This window comes from Notolabrus celidotus, chromosome 20 (assembly GCF_009762535.1).
Source record: "Notolabrus celidotus isolate fNotCel1 chromosome 20, fNotCel1.pri, whole genome shotgun sequence".
Classification (NCBI taxonomy): domain Eukaryota; kingdom Metazoa; phylum Chordata; class Actinopteri; order Labriformes; family Labridae; genus Notolabrus; species Notolabrus celidotus.
The window spans coordinates 27,250,339-27,271,790 of record NC_048291.1 but is presented as its reverse complement, the minus strand read 5'-3'; the positions used below and the strand labels follow the sequence as shown (position 1 = coordinate 27,271,790).

General features: G+C 44.2%; 2 protein-coding genes across 2 annotated transcripts; both read right to left on the bottom strand.

Annotated features, from left to right (window-relative positions):
- Positions 1 to 1,485: 1,485 nt before the first annotated feature.
- On the bottom strand, positions 1,486 to 12,587 carry LOC117832404 (transmembrane protease serine 9-like). Its single transcript, XM_034711503.1, has 10 exons — positions 12,561 to 12,587; positions 5,301 to 5,321; positions 4,840 to 5,039; positions 3,741 to 4,009; positions 3,357 to 3,502; positions 2,955 to 3,273; positions 2,531 to 2,702; positions 2,068 to 2,324; positions 1,834 to 1,931; positions 1,486 to 1,725 (listed from the first exon to the last, which is right to left on the bottom strand). Exons 1-10 carry the CDS (start codon positions 12,585 to 12,587, stop codon positions 1,486 to 1,488), a joined length of 1,749 nt encoding a protein of 582 aa, XP_034567394.1.
- Positions 12,588 to 16,155: 3,568 nt separating this feature from the next.
- On the bottom strand, positions 16,156 to 21,180 carry zgc:100868 (uncharacterized protein LOC554458 homolog). Its single transcript, XM_034710567.1, has 11 exons — positions 21,029 to 21,180; positions 20,343 to 20,363; positions 19,970 to 20,132; positions 19,252 to 19,514; positions 18,935 to 19,077; positions 18,618 to 18,850; positions 18,256 to 18,323; positions 17,779 to 17,950; positions 17,140 to 17,393; positions 16,906 to 17,003; positions 16,156 to 16,797 (listed from the first exon to the last, which is right to left on the bottom strand). Exons 1-11 carry the CDS (start codon positions 21,081 to 21,083, stop codon positions 16,465 to 16,467), a joined length of 1,803 nt encoding a protein of 600 aa, XP_034566458.1. The 5' UTR covers positions 21,084 to 21,180; the 3' UTR covers positions 16,156 to 16,464.
- Positions 21,181 to 21,452: the final 272 nt, after the last annotated feature.

The window sequence follows — 21,452 nt, the reverse complement described above, 5'->3', positions numbered from 1 at the left end:
GGTCTCACATGTTTAGCCGTTATAGTACATGAAAGGCTGGAGTGATGCACTACATATACAAACGTTTGTTCAGTGCAGCTCATAAAAAGTTCTTCATTTCACACCGTACAGTGAAGAGTCTGCAGCTAGAGCCCAGAACCGTTCTGTGGAAAAACAAATCAAGCCGGTATGAAGAGTGACCCGATGATCACGAGGCGTTGAAGACAAACAGAGTCGTGACAGAGAAGGTGTTTGGTTGTTGAAGGTTGTTGTTCTGAAAGTGAGTTCATCAAGTGTTACATGAGCAGTGAATTAAAGCTGAGGGCTGAGCAATGAAGCTGAGTGAAGCTATTTAAACCTGCAGTTCTCCTAACGTCCAGCAGGGGGGACTCTAAGTCCCGTCAAAACACTAAAGTGTACGCAGATCATTTTCTCTGTTTGGCACATTTAACCTCCTAATAGATGTTGAGGTTCACATTAATTTTTCCTTTGCGTCACCCTGTTAACATCCCTCCGATGTGTTACATGAGATGTAAGCGCTAGCTAGCCGTGAAGTGTCGTCAATGTGTTGCGTAGATGTTCTTATGTTCAGCACTATGACACCATTCATGGATATCAGTCTCCATACCCCCCCCTTGATTCCTGTTTTTAATCCTTCTGAGCTAGTAAAATTAATAATTACTCATTGGCTAACCAGTGTTTTCTTCTTAAGCCACGCCCCTTTTGCCCAAATGTAGTCACTCTCAGCACCAGGAATCTGAAGGCAAGATTAAAGGCTTAAGGCTCTAATGACGATCAGTCTTAAAGTGGTTCATTCACATTCTAAGTGTCTTTCTGGCTCAAAATCATCAACAGGATATCAACCTCAACAAAGGAAGTTCAATGGATAAACAACCATAAGATACCGCACAGAGGTATCATGTGACTTCTCACCCCTAGGTGCCACCAGTGAGCCAATAACCGACTTGCGTTGCAGCTGAAGTAATCTTTGAATCTTGATGTATATAATGTCTAGATTAAAACTTTTACCGGTCTTTCCGTCGCAGCGGGAGGCTAAGGTGGACTGTCGGACTTTCGCTAGGTGTTTATGTTAACGGTAGCTTATCTGTTATCGGAGTTAACGTCTTTTTTTAACGGTTAACGGAGTCAAATTTTACCGTGCTCTCCTCTGATTGAATCTTCAGTACCTTTGTTTTTTCTCTGTCAGTCAACGTTAACAAACATTAAGTCTTTCAATCACATACGAACATGTAGTGTTCCAATATTACAAAAATAAAATGCGTCATTTTGTAGTTAGATGTGTTTACACGTCACTCTCCTCAGATCTGATCGTGTCGGTTTCACACAGTCTGTAAAAGTCTCTCAAATCAAAGGTTGTTTGTGTTGATTTGTTCCGGTCAAAAGAGGGAAGCTTCTATATGAAGAGTTGGAGACACAGGGCTAAGAGGAGGAGATGGGAGAACATGATGAAGGGGTGAGGGATGTCCACACTGCTGCTGGCCGTGGTCACGCTGGTAGAGGCTGTGGTGTTAACGCTGGAGCTGTTGCTGCTGCTGTTGCTGCTGGAGGCCGGTGATAAAACGCTCCCACCGTGTTCTCCAAGAAGTTCTTAAAAGTGCTCAGTTTTTCCAGGACCATCATCTGATCGGCTCGTGCACGACCTCTGGAGTTGTTTTCTAAGGACAACACGACCGCCTGGAACCAAGATCCACCCACCTTACACATCAGAGGACCGCCAGAGTCACCCTGAGGGAACAGGAAGCATCAAATTTAATGTGAGTACAGCTCCTTATCATGAGTTAGAATACTGAGCGAGGGCACAGTGACCTCTGTGAGCTGAAGCTTCTCTCTCACCTGCTCCAACGTGAACGACCCTGTACAAATTCTGTCACTTGTTGAAGCGTTTCCACAACTCACAACTGAGGTCTGGAACTCCTGCAGAACTTCTTCCTCTGGAACCAGAACAAGAGAGTCTTATCAGAGGCGGATCAAACCCTGATGTTAGCTACCTTCATTAAACTTAATCCGATGTGTTTAAATGTTTATTCAAAAGACGTAAACCGGTGCTACTGTGCGTCAAGGACTCACCCCCGCCTCGTCCGGCGCTCCAGCCTGCACCATAGCAGGTGGAGCCCTCGCTGAAGGTCTGTCCGTTGTCCAGGCAGATGGGCTGGATGTAGGTGGACAGGGTGGGATTGGTTTCCAGTTGCAGCACCGCCACGTTGGACCCGGTGAGGTTACTCACAGTGATGTTTCTCACGTTTAGTGTCATCTCAAAAGGGTTGGATCCGTTCTGTTTCAGCCGACCCAAAACCACGGTCCACTCAGACGGTACGGGGGAGCTGCTGGAGGTCGGATGGATTCAGTTAGGACCAGATGTTTGATCGGTTCAAAGCACGGATCAGACCGGACAGATTTACCCTTTCAGACTTTCTACATCCAGTCAAAGTGCAGGGAAGGATAAACTGGTACCACTGAACTAACTGAAAGCACTGTAACTCGGTCCGTGTTTGAAAGTCTGTTATCTTAATAAATCTATCTTGTGTCTCACCTTGAAAAGCAGTTGGCGTTACTCAAAACTGCATCAACAGCCACCAGAGTCCCGCCGCACATGTGGCTCCCATTCTTCTGCAGGCTGGCGATCCACGGCCACAAACCAGCCGATGATACCGAGCTTCCCCCCAGGATACGCGAGTTCATTGTGGCTTGGCCGCAGACCACAGCTGGAGAGAGAGAGAGAGAGAGAGAGAGAGGGAGAGAGAGGGGGGGGGGGGGGAGAGAGGGATAGAGAGAGAGAGAGAGAGAGAGAGAGAGAGAGGGATAGAGAGAGGGAGAGAGAGAGGGATAGAGAGAGGGATAGTACGAAGAACATAAAACCTTGAGTCCTCTTAAAGTAAGCCCCTCAGTTCCTGATCATGCTGATGTTTGAAGTTTATGAAGACATCTCATATAAGAGATTTTTGGCGTGCGCTCACGTTTGGCTGTGGTGGTTGTAGGCAGGGTGGTTGTAGGCAGGGTGGTTGTTGGCAGGGTGGTTGTTGGCAGGGTAGTTGTTGGCGGCGGTGCCAGGCCAGCACAGGTGACGCTGAGGTCACTGTCAGTCCCGGTGGACGTGAATCTGACGTATCCCGGCTGGTCGCTGGTGATGTGACTGTTGATCCATAACTGATAACTAGATACACGGGCGTAGACTCCAGGGAAATTAGCCAAGGCACAACCATTTCCAAAACTCACGATCCCTGCCAGGACCCAGCGGTCGCCTTGCTTGCTCACCAGTGGCCCCCCCGAGTCGCCCTGTTCAGAGAGAGAAGAGATTAGGAGGTTGGATATTGCAGGAGTTAAAATCTGAAGCTAACACTCTGTTGAGAAATGATCACCTGACAGGAGTCCTTCCCTCCGGCCTCTAACCCGGCACAGATCATGTTTTCTGTGATTGAGCCCACTCCGTAGTTACAGTTACACTTCCTGTTTCCCACGATCGGCACCTCCACCTCCATCAGTTCTTGCGGGGAAGGAAGGGACACTGTGGACAAACAGAAACTGTGTCACACATCACACAGTGTTTATTTCATACAGCAGGTGTGTCTCTCTCTACAACACAACTCCTCTGTACCAGAGATTTACTAACATCTAAACAACAGCACACAGCAGAGCCTCTATTCAAGGGACGCTCCTTCTGATGGGACATACACAGTGATGTGAGTCCATACTACAGAATATAGGGAAAACTGTGTTGTAATGTAGTCCAGTTTCTGACCCACCTCCAGATCCAATGTTGCCCCATCCGGTGACCCAAGAGTTGACGCCGCTGAAGAAGGAGCTGCCGGGCTCTGCCAGGCACACGGGCAGGATGAAGTTGTTGAAAATCACAGGCGATGAGAGCTTCAGCAGGCTGATGTCGTTTTCATTAGTATCAGTGTTGTAGTCGGGGTGACGGATGATCTGCACTACAGTCCGAGTCACTGCGTTGGGGTTGGATCCCTCCAGACTCTGACGACCCAGAGACACAGCCAGGTTGCTGGTGCTGGTGCTGAAGGGAGAGTCATTAACAGAGTCAGTACAGGAAACCGATGTGTTGAATTAAAGCTGCAGTAAGTGAAGGAGAAGCAGTTTCATTCTAACATTGAACACATTGTGCAGTGATGCTTTAATAATAAGGCTGTAACAAAGAGGAGGCGTGAACACTGTCCCGGTTAGTTCGAGCGCTAACACCTTAAGGCTTAAAAACACTTGAGTGTAGCTTCATCTCTGGGTTCAGGGCACAGTGTGTTCATAGGATTTGGCTCTTAAGAATCATCACGGCTGAAACAAAGTTTGAATAGTTTAAAAAAAGAGTCTGAGGCCTCATGAAAGACCCTCCAATGGTCTCTTTTCTCCTTCTTGTTGTGGCATTGTCTCTGAGATTGCTGGAACCTGCTGGAAGCTGAGGGGGTTTCAGGCCTACTAGGCCGGCCTGGATATCAACACCTTCAGCTCCTATCAGCTTCTTGTACATCTTGGTAAGACTAATCATGCCTCCTAAACATGCAAAAACACCCGCCTGTGAGAATGATACAAAGGTTACAATGAGTGTTCTCTCCCAGTTACTTGAACAACAGAGAGAATTCTACAAAGAGATGTTACTTCAGCAACAGGGAAACTTCAAATGCTTTATTCAGCTGATCATGGATGGAACCAACAAAAGGCTGGATGGAGTTATCAGAGATGTACAGGAGCTGAAAACCAGCCTGGAATTCACTCAAGATAAGTTTGAAGACATCAAAATGGGACACAAAGAAATTGAGACAAAAATAAAGTTACTTGAAAACAACACCACAAATTCAAAGCAGGAAATGGATTGAATGTTTACCAAACAGTTACCTTTTGAAGCAGTGAGCAGCAGACACCACCCACTCGCTGTTAACGAGAGACCCTCCACAGAAGTGGCCTCCGCCTCTCTGCAGACTGGCCTGCCAGGGCCAGCTGCCCTCAGGGGCCGGCTGCCCTCCAACGATCCTGGTGTTGAGCAGAGGTTTACCACACACTGAAGACAGACAGAGCACAAACACACGTGAGGAATCCTCACATCAGCGTTATCTGTCGGCGCTCCTGCAGGAACTTAAGCTTCTCCTCTTGGATGAGGATTAAGATCCTGGGAGTGTGCAGGAAACACCGAGGTGTGGCCGATCAAACATCCCTGATTCATGAAGCTGTTTTTATTTCACAATGAGTCCAGATGTTTATTGCTTGTGTCTGATACCCTCTATTTGTTAATATTAAAGCTCTATACAACACAGCAGGTTTAAATGCAACAAAGGAAACAAAGTGAAAAAAGGACTTACCATTGAGCTGTGAGTGACATCCTGAAAAACAGAAAACACAACTTTTCACATTTCATGTTTAATCACAAACAGCTTTGTGAAGATGTGACGCGTGCAGGAGAGAGAATGGTTTCTATTCAAGGAGAAAAACAAGAAGATCCCCAGCAGCCTCCTCTGATCCTTTACACACACTCTGAATGTTGAATTAACTCTTTGTTGTTTTAATGGATCTCCCTGTGTGAAGTGACATGCTGTGGCTATGTGGTTGTGTGTGTGTGTGTGTGTGTGTGTGTGTGTGTGTGTGTGTGTGTGTGTGTGTGTGTGTGTGTGTGTGTGTGTGTGTGTGTGTGTCCTATCAGACAGCTTTACGGCCTGGTCTAACAGGACTGTCAGCATGCCTGAGCTGTTTCAGCTTCAGTGAACACTCTTTGTAAGAGTGCAGAAACACAGGGAGCTGTTTTTTCTCTCAAACCACCACTTTCTGTTTGTTTCTATCAGAACGAGTGATGACAGAAGGAGGAAGGGAGCGTCAGCAGAGGGAGGGGCGGTACTGACGGACGCCTCAGAGCTGACAGGGGCTCTGCCAGAGTCACGCAGACAGCAGGTAATGAGGCCTGTCTTTCAATGTATGCTCAAAGGTCAGGTCGGACTTCAGGAGACAACAAACAGGTCAGAGTAAGGGTTAAGCGAAAGAACCAGAATCAGCACGACATGCAGAGATAGATGCATCTTAAATCTTAATATCCAAACTTATTCACGCTTCATAGTCTGCAGGGATTCACTCATTTCATGCTTTGAATTTCAAACACGTCGTTCACAGTGAAGTCTGCATGAAATAAACGCTTCAAATGTTTGTATTCTTCATGCTCTTCTTCTACTCTGACCATGTCTGAGGTCGCTGTAATGACGGCTTGTCCTTGCCCTGAACTCAACACTCTGCTGCTTCACCTTTAAAGGAACTTCAGTTTGCGAGGACTTGAAACCAAATTCATCGAGTGTCCACTAGAGGCTGGCTGCAGAAACACAGGAAACCACATACACACCCATTCAAAGAAGATGATGTTTGAAGCAGAAATAAACATGTTTACAGCCTGGTTCAAAAAATGGCTTTGCTCTACGTCGCTAAATTCCCTATCGGGCGGCAGTAGCTCAGTCCATAGGGACTTGGCTTGGGAACCCAAGTGTTGCTGGTTCGAGTCCCAGCATAGACAAAGTTAGGCAAGTGGACTGGTGGCTGGAGAGGTGCTGGTTCACCTACTACCGAGGTGCCCTTGAGCAAGGCACAGAACCCCCAACTGCTTGGGGTGCGCTGGTTGAAGGCAGTATCCTCACTCTGACATCTCTCCCTAAGCATGTTCACTGCATGTGTGTGCATGACTGTATGTATATACCAAAAACTGTGTGTGTAGCATGTTCAAAAATAGCCCGATTAAAAAATTTAATTTCCCCCGAGGGTTTAATAAAGTACAAGAGAGAAAGAAAGTATTTTTTTCTAACCTGACGGTTCAGAAGATATTAAGATTACAAGTTTTTGCCCACATAAGGACATGACTGACTTGACTGACAGACGGGAACACATAGCTGTTGGCTAGGAGGCTCAAACCCCGCCTCTTTACCTCACACTAAGTTTGATTGAGTTCTGCATTTCCAATATGGCTGCCGCCAACGATTGGCTTCAAAACAGCGCTCAGGGACAGAACAGTCTGTGCTTGAAACAGCAGACCTTAAAACTTGGACACAGCCTCAGTGACGTCATCTGTTGAGTTCTGAGTTTTATGAAGTCCAGAGATCTTGGTCACCGTACTGGAGATGCTAACTCGACTGATTATACAAACTAACTTCAGACTGTTTCAGACTCTTTTCAAAACTGGCAAAGAGGCAGAGGTCAGGTCGTAGCCGTGTCACCTTGCTACAGCTCATCGCGCCCTCCCTCCTGTGAACCTGAGTATGTTTGCCTTTTAGTGTTCATAGAAACAGAAATGAGACCAGAACTATGTTTGGTATCCCGCTGTAAATGTGGGTATTTAAATACGGGGTCAGCTTTTGGGGCCTCGAGTGGACACTAAAGGAACTGCAGTTCTCTGGTTGCTTGAAACGAGGACTTTAGGAATAAAACCCTGACGATGATGATTTAAAGGAAGACAGACGCAGGATATTTTTCACAGACTAAATTTCGCTGCACTCTGCTTTACTTCTCATGGAAACAGCGAGGCCTCTGGGTAATCTTCCCTTCTGTCTGATGCAGATTTGTTGCTTTAAAGGTCTGGTTTTCCAACATTAAAGAGTCAGTATGCAACGTTTGTTTAGCTCGGAGGATCTGCGTTTGTCTGCCACAGTGATGCGTGTGAAAAGAGCTCAAAGGTTTAGGCGAATGTACACACTCATGGCGTGCTCCTGGGCAGGTTCGCTTTCATTGATGACATTTAAGAATGGGTCACTTAAGTTCACCTGAAACATGGTGGAGTAAAGATTAGTGATCACGTTATTGATAGATTATCAAGAGGTAGAGAAGTTTGATTATTTTAGTCCACTTTATGTTCAGATGTTTTTATGTTAAAGCATTTAAATCTTTTACTTCTTCTAGTTTGAATGTCATGTTTTTATTTCCTGTGTTTTGGTAACAAACTGGCTGTCTTTGTTTGTTTCTTTGTTTGTTTCTTTGTTTGTTTCTTTGTTTGTTTGTTTGTTTGTTTGTTTGTTTGTTTGTTTGTTTGTTTGTTTCTTTGTTTGTTTCTTTGTTTGTTTCTTTGTTTGTTTCTTTGTTTGTTTGTTTCTTTGTTTGTTTCTTTGTTTCTTTGTTTGTTCCTTGTAAACGAGTTGAGTGACAGATGTGCAAATGTGAAACATGAGACATTTTGTAGAGACAAGAACAGCAAATATTGCCCAACCTTCTTGTGAGTTCCCTCATTCCTTTAGATGTGTGTTTGCTCATTCTTTAAAGGTCCCTCTGTGTGAGTTTTTATCCTCCACATGACGAGGCGTGGCTCAGTGTGACCCATCAGCATTAATCTGACATGTAATCTCTGTTACCTTAACTTCAACACTTACAGGAACATCTTCAATGATTCCTGTCTGCTACAAGAAAAGCGTAAAATAAGATTGTGGACTTCCTTGAGTGGATTGAGAGTCAGGGAAATCCCAAACCTGTCATGTTACTTTAAATGAATGTTTACTTGAGGAAGAGTTTAAAAAGACTCAGACTGTCCCTGCAGATTGATTTTAGAGGGATTAAAAGACTAAATCTTCCAGGAATGTTTCATCACGTTACTTTAAATGACTCATTCTGTCCTGTGTGGAAATGCAGACAACAATCTCCAATCTTAATCTTATCGTGGGTTTGAAATGCCTCGTTCGCATTCGTGTCTTTCTTCACAAGGCGCAAATGTTCCCGAGCATCATCAGCACTTACAGTCAATCCATGACTCAGCACATTTTCCTAACTGTCATCTGTGCAGTAAAATATTTACAGCCGGTTAAGATCCTTTAACCTTTAGTGAAGGATGCAACCTCATCATACCAGGAAGTCCTTCACATATCTGAAGAGTTGGACTGTTTGTTTTCTTTATAAGTCATGCAAACTTCATGAAATGTTAGAAACAAAACATTCATGTTGAAATATGATATTTAAAAATATGACACCTGAGGGAACAGATAAAACTACGGAAGAGGATTAGGGCCACTGGGAAAAAAAATCAAGAACTAATGTTTCTTTTTTATTATCATTCTGAGAAAAAAAAGTCAGAATTCTGCCTTTAATCTTAGAATTCTGATTTTTTTTTCTATATATTATAATAATAAAAAATACATATAATGGATCTTATTTATTCTTTTTAGTGGCCCGAATCCTCCTCCGTATAAAACCCAGTTCAAGCAGCTTTGCAGGAATCAAATCGTCTCCTTTAATTCGTCTTGAAGTGATAGCTTAGAGGAATAAAATAAACCTGTGTGGGTCATGTTTGCACGCCGCACGCCACACGCCACACGCGTTCTTTTTTAGAGAACTAACCAGTCAGTAAAATATTTACAACTTTGTGACTGAGTTATAATTCAAATCTTTATGTTAAAGACTGATCGTGAAGCTGCATCAGTTTTTATCTGCAGGTCTCAACGATCAATAAGATGTTGGTATTTATGGGGACAGAACGAGGCTGCATGCTGACCAATATTAAAAATAACACTCTGCGGCCTCAGGAGCAGAGAGTATGTAGAGGAATTATTTCACTCTTAAGCCTTGAGACTAAAGCAGGATTCAGTTCAGTCTGGGGCATGTCTTATATATCTATTTAAATGATAAACTTTATGAGTGTTACAATCAAAGAGGTCTCTCTTTATTTCTGCAGCATATGAAGAAGAAAGTGCTCTGCTTTACATTTTCATCAGACGATTATTTACTCTGAAATATTGAATAATTCCTCTCACAATTCTCTCAGATGACACAAACACTTAAGAGCTTTTAAGAGCTCCAAACACTTTTAAAAAATGAGTTATTAATTTTAATTGGACAAAGAAAAAGCCCACACTGCTGTGTCTTATTTCTCTGCTGCATTTCAACAATCATTCGTGCATATTTTGATATTTTGAGTATTTTAGTCCTAAAATACCAAAAAAGCTAAATTCTGCATTCAGTTTTTGCATAGAAGAAACACGTGTGTTACATGAAGCTCCTCTCCTTTATAATCTATTTCCTCCTGAATGTTTCTCTTGCCTTCAGCAGTCAGAGGATCTGAAACATGATTGATTCAGGTGTGTGCATTGAGAGGGGTTCTTACCTTGTGTGAGGAGAGTCAGCAGAGTTGCTGCACAGATCACTCCGTGGAAAGTCATAACTACAAGTCCATGTCAGCGACCCTGCCCCAGCATATATATACACTTCCTCTCTCCTCCCTCTCTGTCTGCAACACAAACACACCTCTCTCTGCCTCGCTATCAGAAGCTGTCACCTGTTCAGTGACACGCCCAACACCCCTGACAATCACCTTCACCATACATCACACTTATCTCCCTTACCTTACAAAATGTACCTGCAGTGTGTTCTCTACCAAAGTACAGTCAAATGAGGAAAGGGAATACAGAACAGTTCATAATGGGACACATATTTCTGTAAAATAATTTCCATTTGCACAGGTACATCAACCTGATGCTCAAATAGGGACATTCTGTGCTGATACTAATGTCTCTATAAGCTGAGACTACTTGTTTTCTTTAACTATGAAGCTGAGACTCCTGGTGTTCTTTGACAATGAAGCTGAGACTCCTGGTGTTCTTTTACTCTGAAGCTGAGACTCCTGGTGTTCTTTTACTATGAAGCTGAGACTCCTGGTGTTCTTTTACTATGAAGCTGAGACTCCTGGTGTTCTTTTACTATGAAGCTGAGACTCCTGGTGTTCTTTTACTCTGAAGCTGAGACTCCTGGTGTGCGTTTACTCTGAAGCTGAGACTCCTGGTCTTCTTTTACTCTGAAGCTGAGACTCCTGGCGTTCTTTTACTATGAAGCTGAGACTCCTGGTGTTCGTTTCCTCTGAAGCTGAGACTCCTGATGTTCTTTTACTCTGAAGCTGAGACTCCTGGTGTTCTTTTACTATGAAGCTGAGACTCCTGGTGTTCTTTTACTCTGAAGCTGAGACTCCTGGTGTTCTTTTACTATGAAGCTGAGACTCCTGGTGTTCTTTTACTCTGAAGCTGAGACTCCTGGTGTGCGTTTACTCTGAAGCTGAGACTCCTGGTCTTCTTTTACTCTGAAGCTGAGACTCCTGGTGTTCTTTTACTATGAAGCTGAGACTCCTGGTGTTCTTTGACAATGAAGCTGAGACTCCTGGTGTTCTTTTACTCTGAAGCTGAGACTCCTGGTGTTCTTTTACTATGAAGCTGAGACTCCTGGTGTTCTTTTACTATGAAGCTGAGACTCCTGGTGTTCTTTTACTATGAAGCTGAGACTCCTGGTGTTCTTTTACTATGAAGCTGAGACTCCTAGTGTTCTTTTACTATGAAGCTGAGACTCCTGGTGTTCTTTTACTCTGAAGCTGAGACTCCTGGTGTGCGTTTACTCTGAAGCTGAGACTCCTGGTCTTCTTTTACTCTGAAGCTGAGACTCCTGGTGTTCTTTTACTATGAAGCTGAGACTCCTGGTGTTCGTTTCCTCTGAAGCTGAGACTCCTGATGTTCTTTTACTCTGAAGCTGAGACTCCTGGTGTTCTTTTACTATGAAGCTGAGACTCCTGGTGTTCTTTTACTCTGAAGCTGAGACTCCTGGTGTTCTTTTACTCTGAAGCTGAGACTCCTGGTGTTCTTTTACTCTGAAGCTGAGACTCCTGGTGTGCGTTTACTCTGAAGCTGAGACTCCTGGTCTTCTTTTACTCTGAAGCTGAGACTCCTGGTGTTCTTTTACTATGAAGCTGAGACTCCTGGTGTTCTTTGACAATGAAGCTGAGACTCCTGGTGTTCTTTTACTCTGAAGCTGAGACTCCTGGTGTTCTTTTACTATGAAGCTGAGACTCCTGGTGTTCTTTTACTATGAAGCTGAGACTCCTGGTGTTCTTTTACTATGAAGCTGAGACTCCTGGTGTTCTTTTACTATGAAGCTGAGACTCCTAGTGTTCTTTTACTATGAAGCTGAGACTCCTGGTGTGCGTTTACTCTGAAGCTGAGACTCCTGGTCTTCTTTTACTCTGAAGCTGAGACTCCTGGTGTACGTTTACTTTTAAACTAAGACTCCTGGATTTCTTTTGTTCTGTAATTGAGATTTCTGATTTTTGTTTACCATGAAGCGGAGACCCCAGGGGTTCTTTTACTCAGGCCCCCTGGTGAGACTTCTCTCTGCGATACTATTTTTTGACATTCTTTAAGAATCTTCGTGTAAGTATTTGTTAACAGAAGGATCTCGATCACAAAGAGTCAAATTCAAAGAAGGAGGAACAATGTTTAACTTGCATGATAGTGTTTTTCCAAGCCGGACAAGATCCTGAAACATTATCCGTTCAAGCCAAACCAGTCACACCCTTATGATGTCATCAGGGAAAATGAGGAAACAAATCCTTTCCTGCATTAAGGCATTAGTATTTAATCTTTGTCACTTTGCTTTGGTTGTTAAAAGCCATCGACAAACTGAGCCAAAGAAATGTCCTTTTCTTCTGCAAAGTAAGCAGACTGAGGACGGTGCCCTGAGGTACACCTTCATGCGTCATCAGTAAACATTACTTATGCATGTGCTGGACAGGATCAGGGAATAGAGAAGAGATGCACCTCTGTCCACAAGGTGATCAATGCACAGTGTAAGATCCTCACATGATCCAGGCAGTCGGGCTCTTTCATGACTATTGTTACCGTTAATGTCAAAATGAGATCATTAATTCCAGCTAATCACTCCTCTTCACCGAGACCTGTTGCTCTTGTTTGTTGATCTTGGCAGATGTTACTGTGGTCACACTTTCCTGTTTCCTCAAGCAGACAGTCAAGAACAGGGAGTGCCATGCCAAAAGTTAAAGCTCCAGGTAACCCACGACTGCCCTGACCCCCCTTAACGGACTTTTAACAAACTGACAGTCATGGAGTCTCACCAGGTAGCATTCCTGCATCTCTGCCCAGAAAACTCTGCCTGAATTTGACACTCACTATCTGTTGAACTTCCTGCACGGTGTCCCAAACTCTGTATACACTTTACAGGGGTGTCGAAACCTTGCTTTGCTCATCCTGTAAAACGTACAGGCACCATTTTTGGAGTAACTTATGAAACTGGCGTCCGCTCCCTTTAAGGCAACATTACACCAACCACCAACTAAAGATCTGACAACAAACAGTGTGATGTTTCTTTCAGACATATGATGATTTACAAATCTTAAACTTGAATCCTTATAATATTCAAAGTTATATTTCAGGAGCTTTATTCAGAGAGGATAGGACCGTGGGTAGAGCAGGAAACTAAGGACCGCCTGCTTGAGCAGGGGTTCTGAAACTTTTCAGCCCGAGTCCCTCAAAATATGGATGCCAAAGACTTGCGACCCCCGCTGTCGCTCAGAGTGATTTAATGTGGCTTCATTTAGCTGGTCTGGAGGATTTGAGCCTACCTACATGTGTCTGTGTTTCCTGTGCTGTTATGAATGAACCTGCTGCTACTGATGCTTTGATAATTAACTGTTCACTAACCCTAAACTGACAACAAAGAAAGGCAGAAAACTCATTACATTTTATATTTTCAAGGTTTTATTTCAAGTTAAGCTACCATTTTTGATGATATCTTTTACTGGAATTGGTAAAATGTACTATTTTTAGATAACTTAAAAAAAAAAAAAACATTCTGGAAGACATTTCATGACCCCCCATTTGTGTCTCGTGACCCCCCAGGGGAAGCATACAACACGTGACCTCTACCCCCTCCCCACCTCTGTCCTTGTTCTGTTTTATTTGTATTTGTATCTTATGTAAAGAGACTTTGACTATTAAGAAAAGCACTATATAAATCCTATGAATTATTATTATCATTCACTAACCAGTGCCCCAAAATTGTACCATAATTTAAAGAACATCACTGAAATTTAAGCCCAACTAAGCCAAATAAAAATCTGCATGTTTACCTTTTAAAAAGGATCAATCTGTCAGATTCTTATTTGTAAGACTTTGCCACTTGACTCATCTAAATGAAGGAGATGAGTCCTCTATATAACAGCAATTAAACTGCAGGAAGTATTTTTGGGTGCATCATTTCCAGCTAATATCTGACAGGTGTGTGTTTTGTTGCCAGCATTGTGATTAAAATCTGAACTAACTGCATGTAAACAATCTTAATGAGCGTGTTAGATATGTCAGTAAACTGGATATGTCAGATTATTGCAGACTTACTCATCAATGTTTTTTTTATCATACAGAGAAATAAGTGGAGACAACATCAGGTTTAAGGTGCACAGTGAGACTGGAAGATAATTCCAAAGAGAAATGAAGTCATCGTTTTAAAACCTAAAGACATGAGCGGACTTCCTGTTTGAATCGACACAGCATCAGAAGTTATTGCTGAAGTGACGCGGGCCGGCTGATTGACGGCCTTTTACCTTAATTCACCCACGGACAGGATGGATGGAGATGATGACAGGTCTAAAAATGGACAGGTTTGTACTCAGGAAACTACATCTGTCATTCAGATGGAATCACACAGCAGCCGCTGTCAGTCTCATCAGATAGTGATTGTTTCAGAACAAAAGGAACAAGAGAAACTTTCAACACCGTGAAGACCAAACTTCAAAGTCTACCTGCTGCAGCGTTTGAAGTAGTTCACAAACCTGGGGCGCTGGTGGCCTAGCAGTCTAAGTGCCCAACATACAGAGGCTACAGTCCTCGTCGCAGGGGTCGACGGCTCAATTCCCGGCTGGTCGATCATTTCCTGCATGTCTTCCCCCTCTCTCTACTCCCTACATTTCCTGTCTCTCTTCAGCTGTCCTATACAATAAAGGCAAAAAGGCCAAAAATATAACAGTAGTTCACAAACCAGAGCGACAGTGATGCAATAATTTAAAAATGAATATTAAAAAACAGCAGTTGATACTTTTGTCCCTCATGAAGAGAGGTCTGGGCTCATAACTAACCACACAAGAGGAAACAGGATGATGTGTATGTGCACATGTTATTGACAGTGATTGTTTCAGTGAGACTAAGATGAATCAGATCCATTCATCAAACTCTCTGACTGAAGCTGATTTGTAGATCCTCACAGGATGTTGACAACCCAAACTTTCCCACAGACAACTTTTTCAAGTTGAAAATTCAAAACTACAGATATAGAAGCGCTGCCTCGTTCGGAAAACCAGCTATTTCTACTTTTCTCATGTTTAACCTTTGCCAAACAGTGACGACCTGTTCGAGCCTTTAAACTCTGTGATCGAACTGACGACTGGTTTGCTGATCTCTCTGGGGTTGAAGTGCCTTCCTCTTGTTTATTAAAGGAATGATTTCCATCAAACCAGCAGGGGGAGGAAGGAGCACTTGTTCTGTATTCTTCAGCAGCTGGTTTGTCCACATTCTGTGCCTCAGTGAGTATTTCAGACGTTTGTTTAAACATTCATAGTTTTAACTGCTGTGACACTGACCTGTTGTTTTATACGTTGTGTTTTTATGAAGTTTGATTAAACTCTGTGTTGTAAAAAAATGAATCAATCGATTTTTTGAAAGATCGTTTTAAATGTCAGGAAGAGTTCAGATATTCTTTAAGATTAGGGGCCGCTTTGGCCAAGTAGTAAAAGGGTGCGCCCCATGTACAGAGGCTTTAGTCCTCCTGCTGTCCGCATGGCTCGATTCTAACCTCTCTCCATGCATGTCACTCCCAAATCTCTCTCTCTCTCTCTCTCTCTCTCTCTCTCTCTCTCTCTCTCTCTCTCTGTGTCTCTCTCTCTCTCTCTGTGTCTCTCTCTCTCTCTGTCTCTCTCTCTCTCTGTGTCTCTCTCTCTCTCTCTCTCTCTCTCTCTCTCTCTCTCTCTCTCTGTCTCTCTCTCTCTCTCTCTCTCTCTCTCTGTGTCTCTCTCTCTCTGTCTCTCTCTCTGTGTCTCTCTCTCTCTTTCTCTCTCTCTCTCTCTCTCTCTTTCTCTCTCTCTCTCTCTCTCTCTCTCTCTCTCTCTCTCTCTCTCTCTCTCTCTTTCTCTCTCTCTCTCTCTCTCTCTCTCTCTGTGTCTCTCTCTCTCTCTCTCTCTCTCTCTGGCAGCTGCTTCGTTTAGCAGGACACAGAACAACAGCCGACACACACAGTTCATTTTCAGTATTTATTTAACAATGTAGCTAACAGGAAGCATCATCAAGCCATTTACAGGCAGTGTTTTATTTTCATTCATTTAGCGGGATAGATCACAGCTGTTATTCAATGCAAATGTAGGAAAAAATAAGAGTCGACGTTTGTATTCAAAACCTGAGAGCTATTCATGTAAAGTACACCTGGAGGATTTGCAAAGCAAATCCAGTGTGTTCACATCAGTGCTGAGTCACTTCATGTAGAAATCAACATTATATCACAGCAGCTCTTTGATACGATGAGGTAGATTCATTAAACCTTCAAAATATGTGACTTCATCTGTTGAAGGAAGGTGCTTCCCTTTTTACAACCCGTCTGTTCACAGATATTTGGAGTGAGTAGAATAAAAATCACGGTCTCACATGTTTAGCCGTTATAGGTTATAAACCTCCAGTTTCTTCAAAGGTTGTTAGTAAAGAGCTTCTATATGAAGAGTTGGAGACACAGGGCGAAGAGGAGGAGATGGGAGAACATGATGAAGGAGTGAGGGATGTCCACACTGCTGCTGGCCGTGGTCATGCTGGTAGAGGCTGTGGTGTTAACGCTGGAGCTGTTGCTGCTGCTGTTGCTGCTGGAGGCCGGTGATAAAAACGCTCCCACCGTGTTCTCCAAGAAGTTCTTAAAAGTGCTCAGTTTTTCCAGGACCATCATCTGATCGGCTCGTGCACGACCTCTGGAGTTGTTTTCAAAGGACAACACGGCCGCCTGGAACCAAGATCCACCCACCTTACACATCAGAGGACCGCCAGAGTCACCCTGAGGGAACAGGAAGCATCAAGTTTAATGTGAGTACAGCTCCTTATCATGAGTTAGAATACTGAGCGAGGGCACAGTGACCTCTGTGAGCTGAAGCTTCTCTCTCACCTGCTCCAACGTGAACGACCCTGTACAAATTCTGTCACTTGTAGAAGCGTTTCCACAACTCACAACTGAGGTCTGGAACTCCTGCAGAACTTCTTCCTCTGGAACCAGAACAAGAGAGTCTTATCAGAGGCGGACCAAACCCTGATGTTAGCTACCTTCATTAAACTTAATCCGATGTGTTTAAATGTTTATTCAAAAGACGTAAACCGGTGCTACTGTGCGTCAAGGACTCACCCCCGCCTCGTCCGGCGCTCCAGCCTGCGCCATAGCAGGTGGAGCCCTCGCTGAAGGTCTGTCCGTTGTCCAGGCAGATGGGCTGGATGTAGGTGGACAGGGTGGGATTGGTTTCCAGTTGCAGCACTGCCACGTTGGACCCGGTGAGGTTACTCACAGTGATATTTTTCACGTTTAGTGTCATCTCAAAAGGATTGGATCCTTTCTGTTTCAGCCGACCCAAAACCACGGTCCACTCAGACGGTACGGGGGAGCTGCTGGAGGTCAGATGGATTCAGTTAGGACCAGATGTTTGATCGGTTCAAAGCACGGATCAGACCGGACAGATTTACCCTTTCAGACTTTCTACATCCAGTCAAAGTGCAGGGAAGGATAAACTGGTACCACTCAACTGACTGTAGCGCTGTAACACTGGCTGTTATCTAAACTAAAAGATCTCCCTGTCCACAGATCCTTCTCAAAATGTAGTCTTTATAAAAACAACCTGAATCCCCACAACAAGAGCGTTTCGCGTCCTTGTTCTGATCGCTCTATAAGTTACTTTTCGACTGCTGGTTGGGGCAATATTCTGGACCAGTTCCAAAGCTTTGTCATTTAGACCCTCAAACATTAAAACAAAAATAACCCAGTGTGTCTCACCTTGAAAAGCAGTTGGCGTTACTCAAAACTGAATCCACAGACACCAGCGTCCCGCCGCACACATGGCCGCCATTCCTCTGCAGGCTGGCCATCCATGGCCACAAACCAGCCGATGATACCGAGCTTCCCCCCACGACACGTGAGTTCATCGTGGCTTGGCCGCAGACCACAGCTGGAGAGAGAGAGAGAGAAAGTACGCAAGAACATAAAACCATGAGTCCTCGTAAAGCCGCCTCATGAAATCCCTCAGAGTCCTGATTTTTATTTTAACTGTAGTTGAGATGTTGAATTTATGAACATCTAAGTTGGCACAAAAACTCTGCTGAAGCCGTGCAGTCACACTGAAGGCATGAACCTGATTCAGCCACAACAAGCTGATGCAAAGTTTACCTGAAGACGTCCCACATGAGAGGTTTCAGTTTCCAAATTTAAGCCTGAGAATCAGAGATACAGAGTCTAGACATGGCGGGCGCTCACGTTTGGCTGTGGTTGTTGGAGGCATGGTGGTTGGTTGCATGGTGGTTGGGGGCACGGTAGGTGGCAGCATGGTGGTTAGGGTCTTGGTGGTTGGAGTCTTGGTAGTTGTAGGCACGGTGGCTGGGGTCTTGGTGGTTGGGGTCTTGGTGGTTGGGGTCTTGGCAGTTGTAGGCACAGTGGTTGGGAGCATTGTGGTTGGGGTCTTGGTAGTTGTAGGCACAGTGGTTGGGGTCTTGGTAGTTGTAGGCACGGTGGTTGGGGTCTTGGTAGTTGTAGTTACGGTGGTTGGGGTCTTGGTAGTTGTAGTTACTATGGTTGGGGTCTTGGTTGTTGTAGGCATGGTGGTTTGAGGCATTGTGGTTGTAGGCAGACCCTCACAGGTGACGCTGAGGTCACTGTCAGTCCCGGTGGAGCTAAATCTGATGTAGCCCGGCCTGTTGCTGGTGATGTGACTGTTGATCCATAACTGATAACTAGATACACGGGTGTAGACTCCAGGTGAATTAGCCATGGCACAACCATTTCCAAAACTCACGATCCCTGCCAGGACCCAGCGGCTGCCTTGCTTGCTCACCAGTGGTCCCCCCGAGTCGCCCTGTTCAGAGAGAGAAGAGATTAGGAGGACGGATATTTGCAGGAGTTAAAATCTGAAGCTAACACTCGAGTGAGAAATGATCACCTGACAGGAGTCCTTCCCTCCGGCCACTAACCCGGCACAGATCATGTTTTCTGTGATTGTGCCCCCTACTTTACAGTTACACCTTTTGTTTCCCACGATCGGCACCTCCACCTCCATCAGGTTTTTCGGGGGAGGAAGGGGCACTGTGGACAAACAGAAACTGTGTCACACATCACACAGTGTTTATTTCAGACAGCAGGTGTGTCTCACTCTAAAACACAACTCCTCAGTACCATTGAAGAGGACATCATCTAAACAACAGGACTACAGCAGAGCCACTACAGCTGTGTTGTAATGTAGTCCAGTCTCTGACCCACCATTAACTCTGATGTTGCCCCATCCGGTGACCCAAGAGTTGGTGCCATCGAAGAAGGAGCTGCCGGACTCTGCCAGGCACACGGGCAGGATGAAGTCATTGAAATTCACAGGCGATGAGAGCTTCAGCAGGCTGATGTCGTTTTCAAGAGTCGTAGTGTTGTAGTCGGGGTGAATGATGATCTGCGATACAGTCCGAGTCACTGCGTTGGGGTTGGATCCCTCCAGACTCTGAAGACCCAGAGACACGCCTATGTTGCTGGTGCTGAAGGGACCAGAGGAGAAGCCTGTTATAACTTCTTCCTTCAAATGTAGACTTCAATCCAAACATGAGGTCTGCCGCTGTGACTCAGTCTGATATTTACAGAGTCAGCTCTGGTCACAATCAGTACAGGAAACCGATGTGTTGAATTAAAGCTGCAGTAAGTGAAGGAGAAGCAGTTTCATTCTAACATTGAACACATTGTGCAGTGATGCTTTAATAATAAGGCTGTAACAAAGAGGAGGTGTAAACACTGTCCTGGTTAGTTCGAGCGCTAACACCATAACGCTTAAAAACACTTGAGCTGTGAGCTTCATCTCTGGGTTCAGGGCACAGTGTGTTCATAGGATTTGGCTCTTAAGAATCATCACGGCTGGAACATAGTTTGAATAGATTAAAAAAAGAGTCTGAGGCCTCATGAAAGACCCTCCAATGGTCTCTTCTCTCCTTCCTGTTACCTGCTGAAGCAGTGAGCAGCAGACACCACCCACTCGCTGTTAATGAGAGACCCTCCACAGATGTGGCCTCCGCCTCTCTGCACACTGGCCTGCCAGGGCCAGTTGCCCACAGGGGCTGTCTCTCCTCCAACAATCCTGGTGTTGAGCGGAGGTTTACCACACACTGAAGACAGACAGAGCACAAACACACGTGAGGTCTGCAGCTGTAGGATTAAGATCCCGGGAGATCAAACATCCCTGATTCATTGAGCTGTTTTTATTTCAGAATTAGTCCAGATGTTTGTAAGTGGTCTGATACTCTGACACATTACATCTCTATAACACACAACATGTTTAAATTTCACAAAGACAACAAGGAGAAAAAAGGACTCACCATTGCGCTGTGAGAGACAGCCTGACAAAAAGAAAAGAAAACTTATAAACAACAATTCAAAATTCAGATTTGATCACAAACATCGACGTGAAGATGCAACTTTTATTTTCCCTCTTAGTCTGCAGGTTAATCAAAAACACATAACGTATACATTATTAGTGACTGAGTTCAGATTAAAACTAGGTCAGGTTTTATCTGCGGGTTACCACAAAACCAGAAGACGCTGTGATTTATGGTGACAGAACGAGGCTGCATGCTGACCAATAATCCTGCTCAGATTGATTGACAGGAAAACACTCTGCGGCCTCATGAGCTGAATACCAATCATCTGACACAGATGAGAATATGCAGGTGAATTGCTCAATTTTTAAGCCTTGAGGCTAAAGCAGGATAAATGATGCCCTGAGTTCAGTCTGGGGCATGTCTTATATATCTATTTAAATGATAAACTTTATGAGTGTTACAATCAAAGAGGTCTCTCTTTATTTCTGCAGCATATGAAGAAGAAAGTGCTCTGCTTTACATATTCATCAGACGATTATTTACTCTGAAATATTGAATAATTCGTCTCACAATTCTCTCAGATGACACAAACACTTAAGAGCTTTTAAGAGCTCCAAACACTTTTAAAAAATGAGTTATTAATTTTAATTAGACAAAGAAAAAGCACACATTGCTTTTCTTACCTTGTGCGAGGAGAGTCAGCAGAGTTGCTGCACAGATCACTCCGTGGGAAGTCATAACTAGAAGTGGATGTCAGTGACCTTGTTCTGATATAAATATGCTTCTTCTCTCCTCCCTCATTCTGCAACACAACATACCTCTCTCTGCCTCACTATCAAAGCTGTCAACTGTTCATTGACACACCCAACACCTCTGACAATCACCTTCAGCATGAGTCACCTAATGGCCAGATTTAAGAAGGAGACAGACCACTTTATTTGGAATACAGGATGAAACTAGAACAGAATAATAGTTAACTTCCATTTGCAGAGGTACATCAGCCTGACGCTCCAACAGTGACATTCTTTGCTGACACTAATGCCTCAAAAAGATGTGTTCTTTTACTCTGAAGCTGAGACTCCTGTTGTTCTTTTACTATGAAGCTGA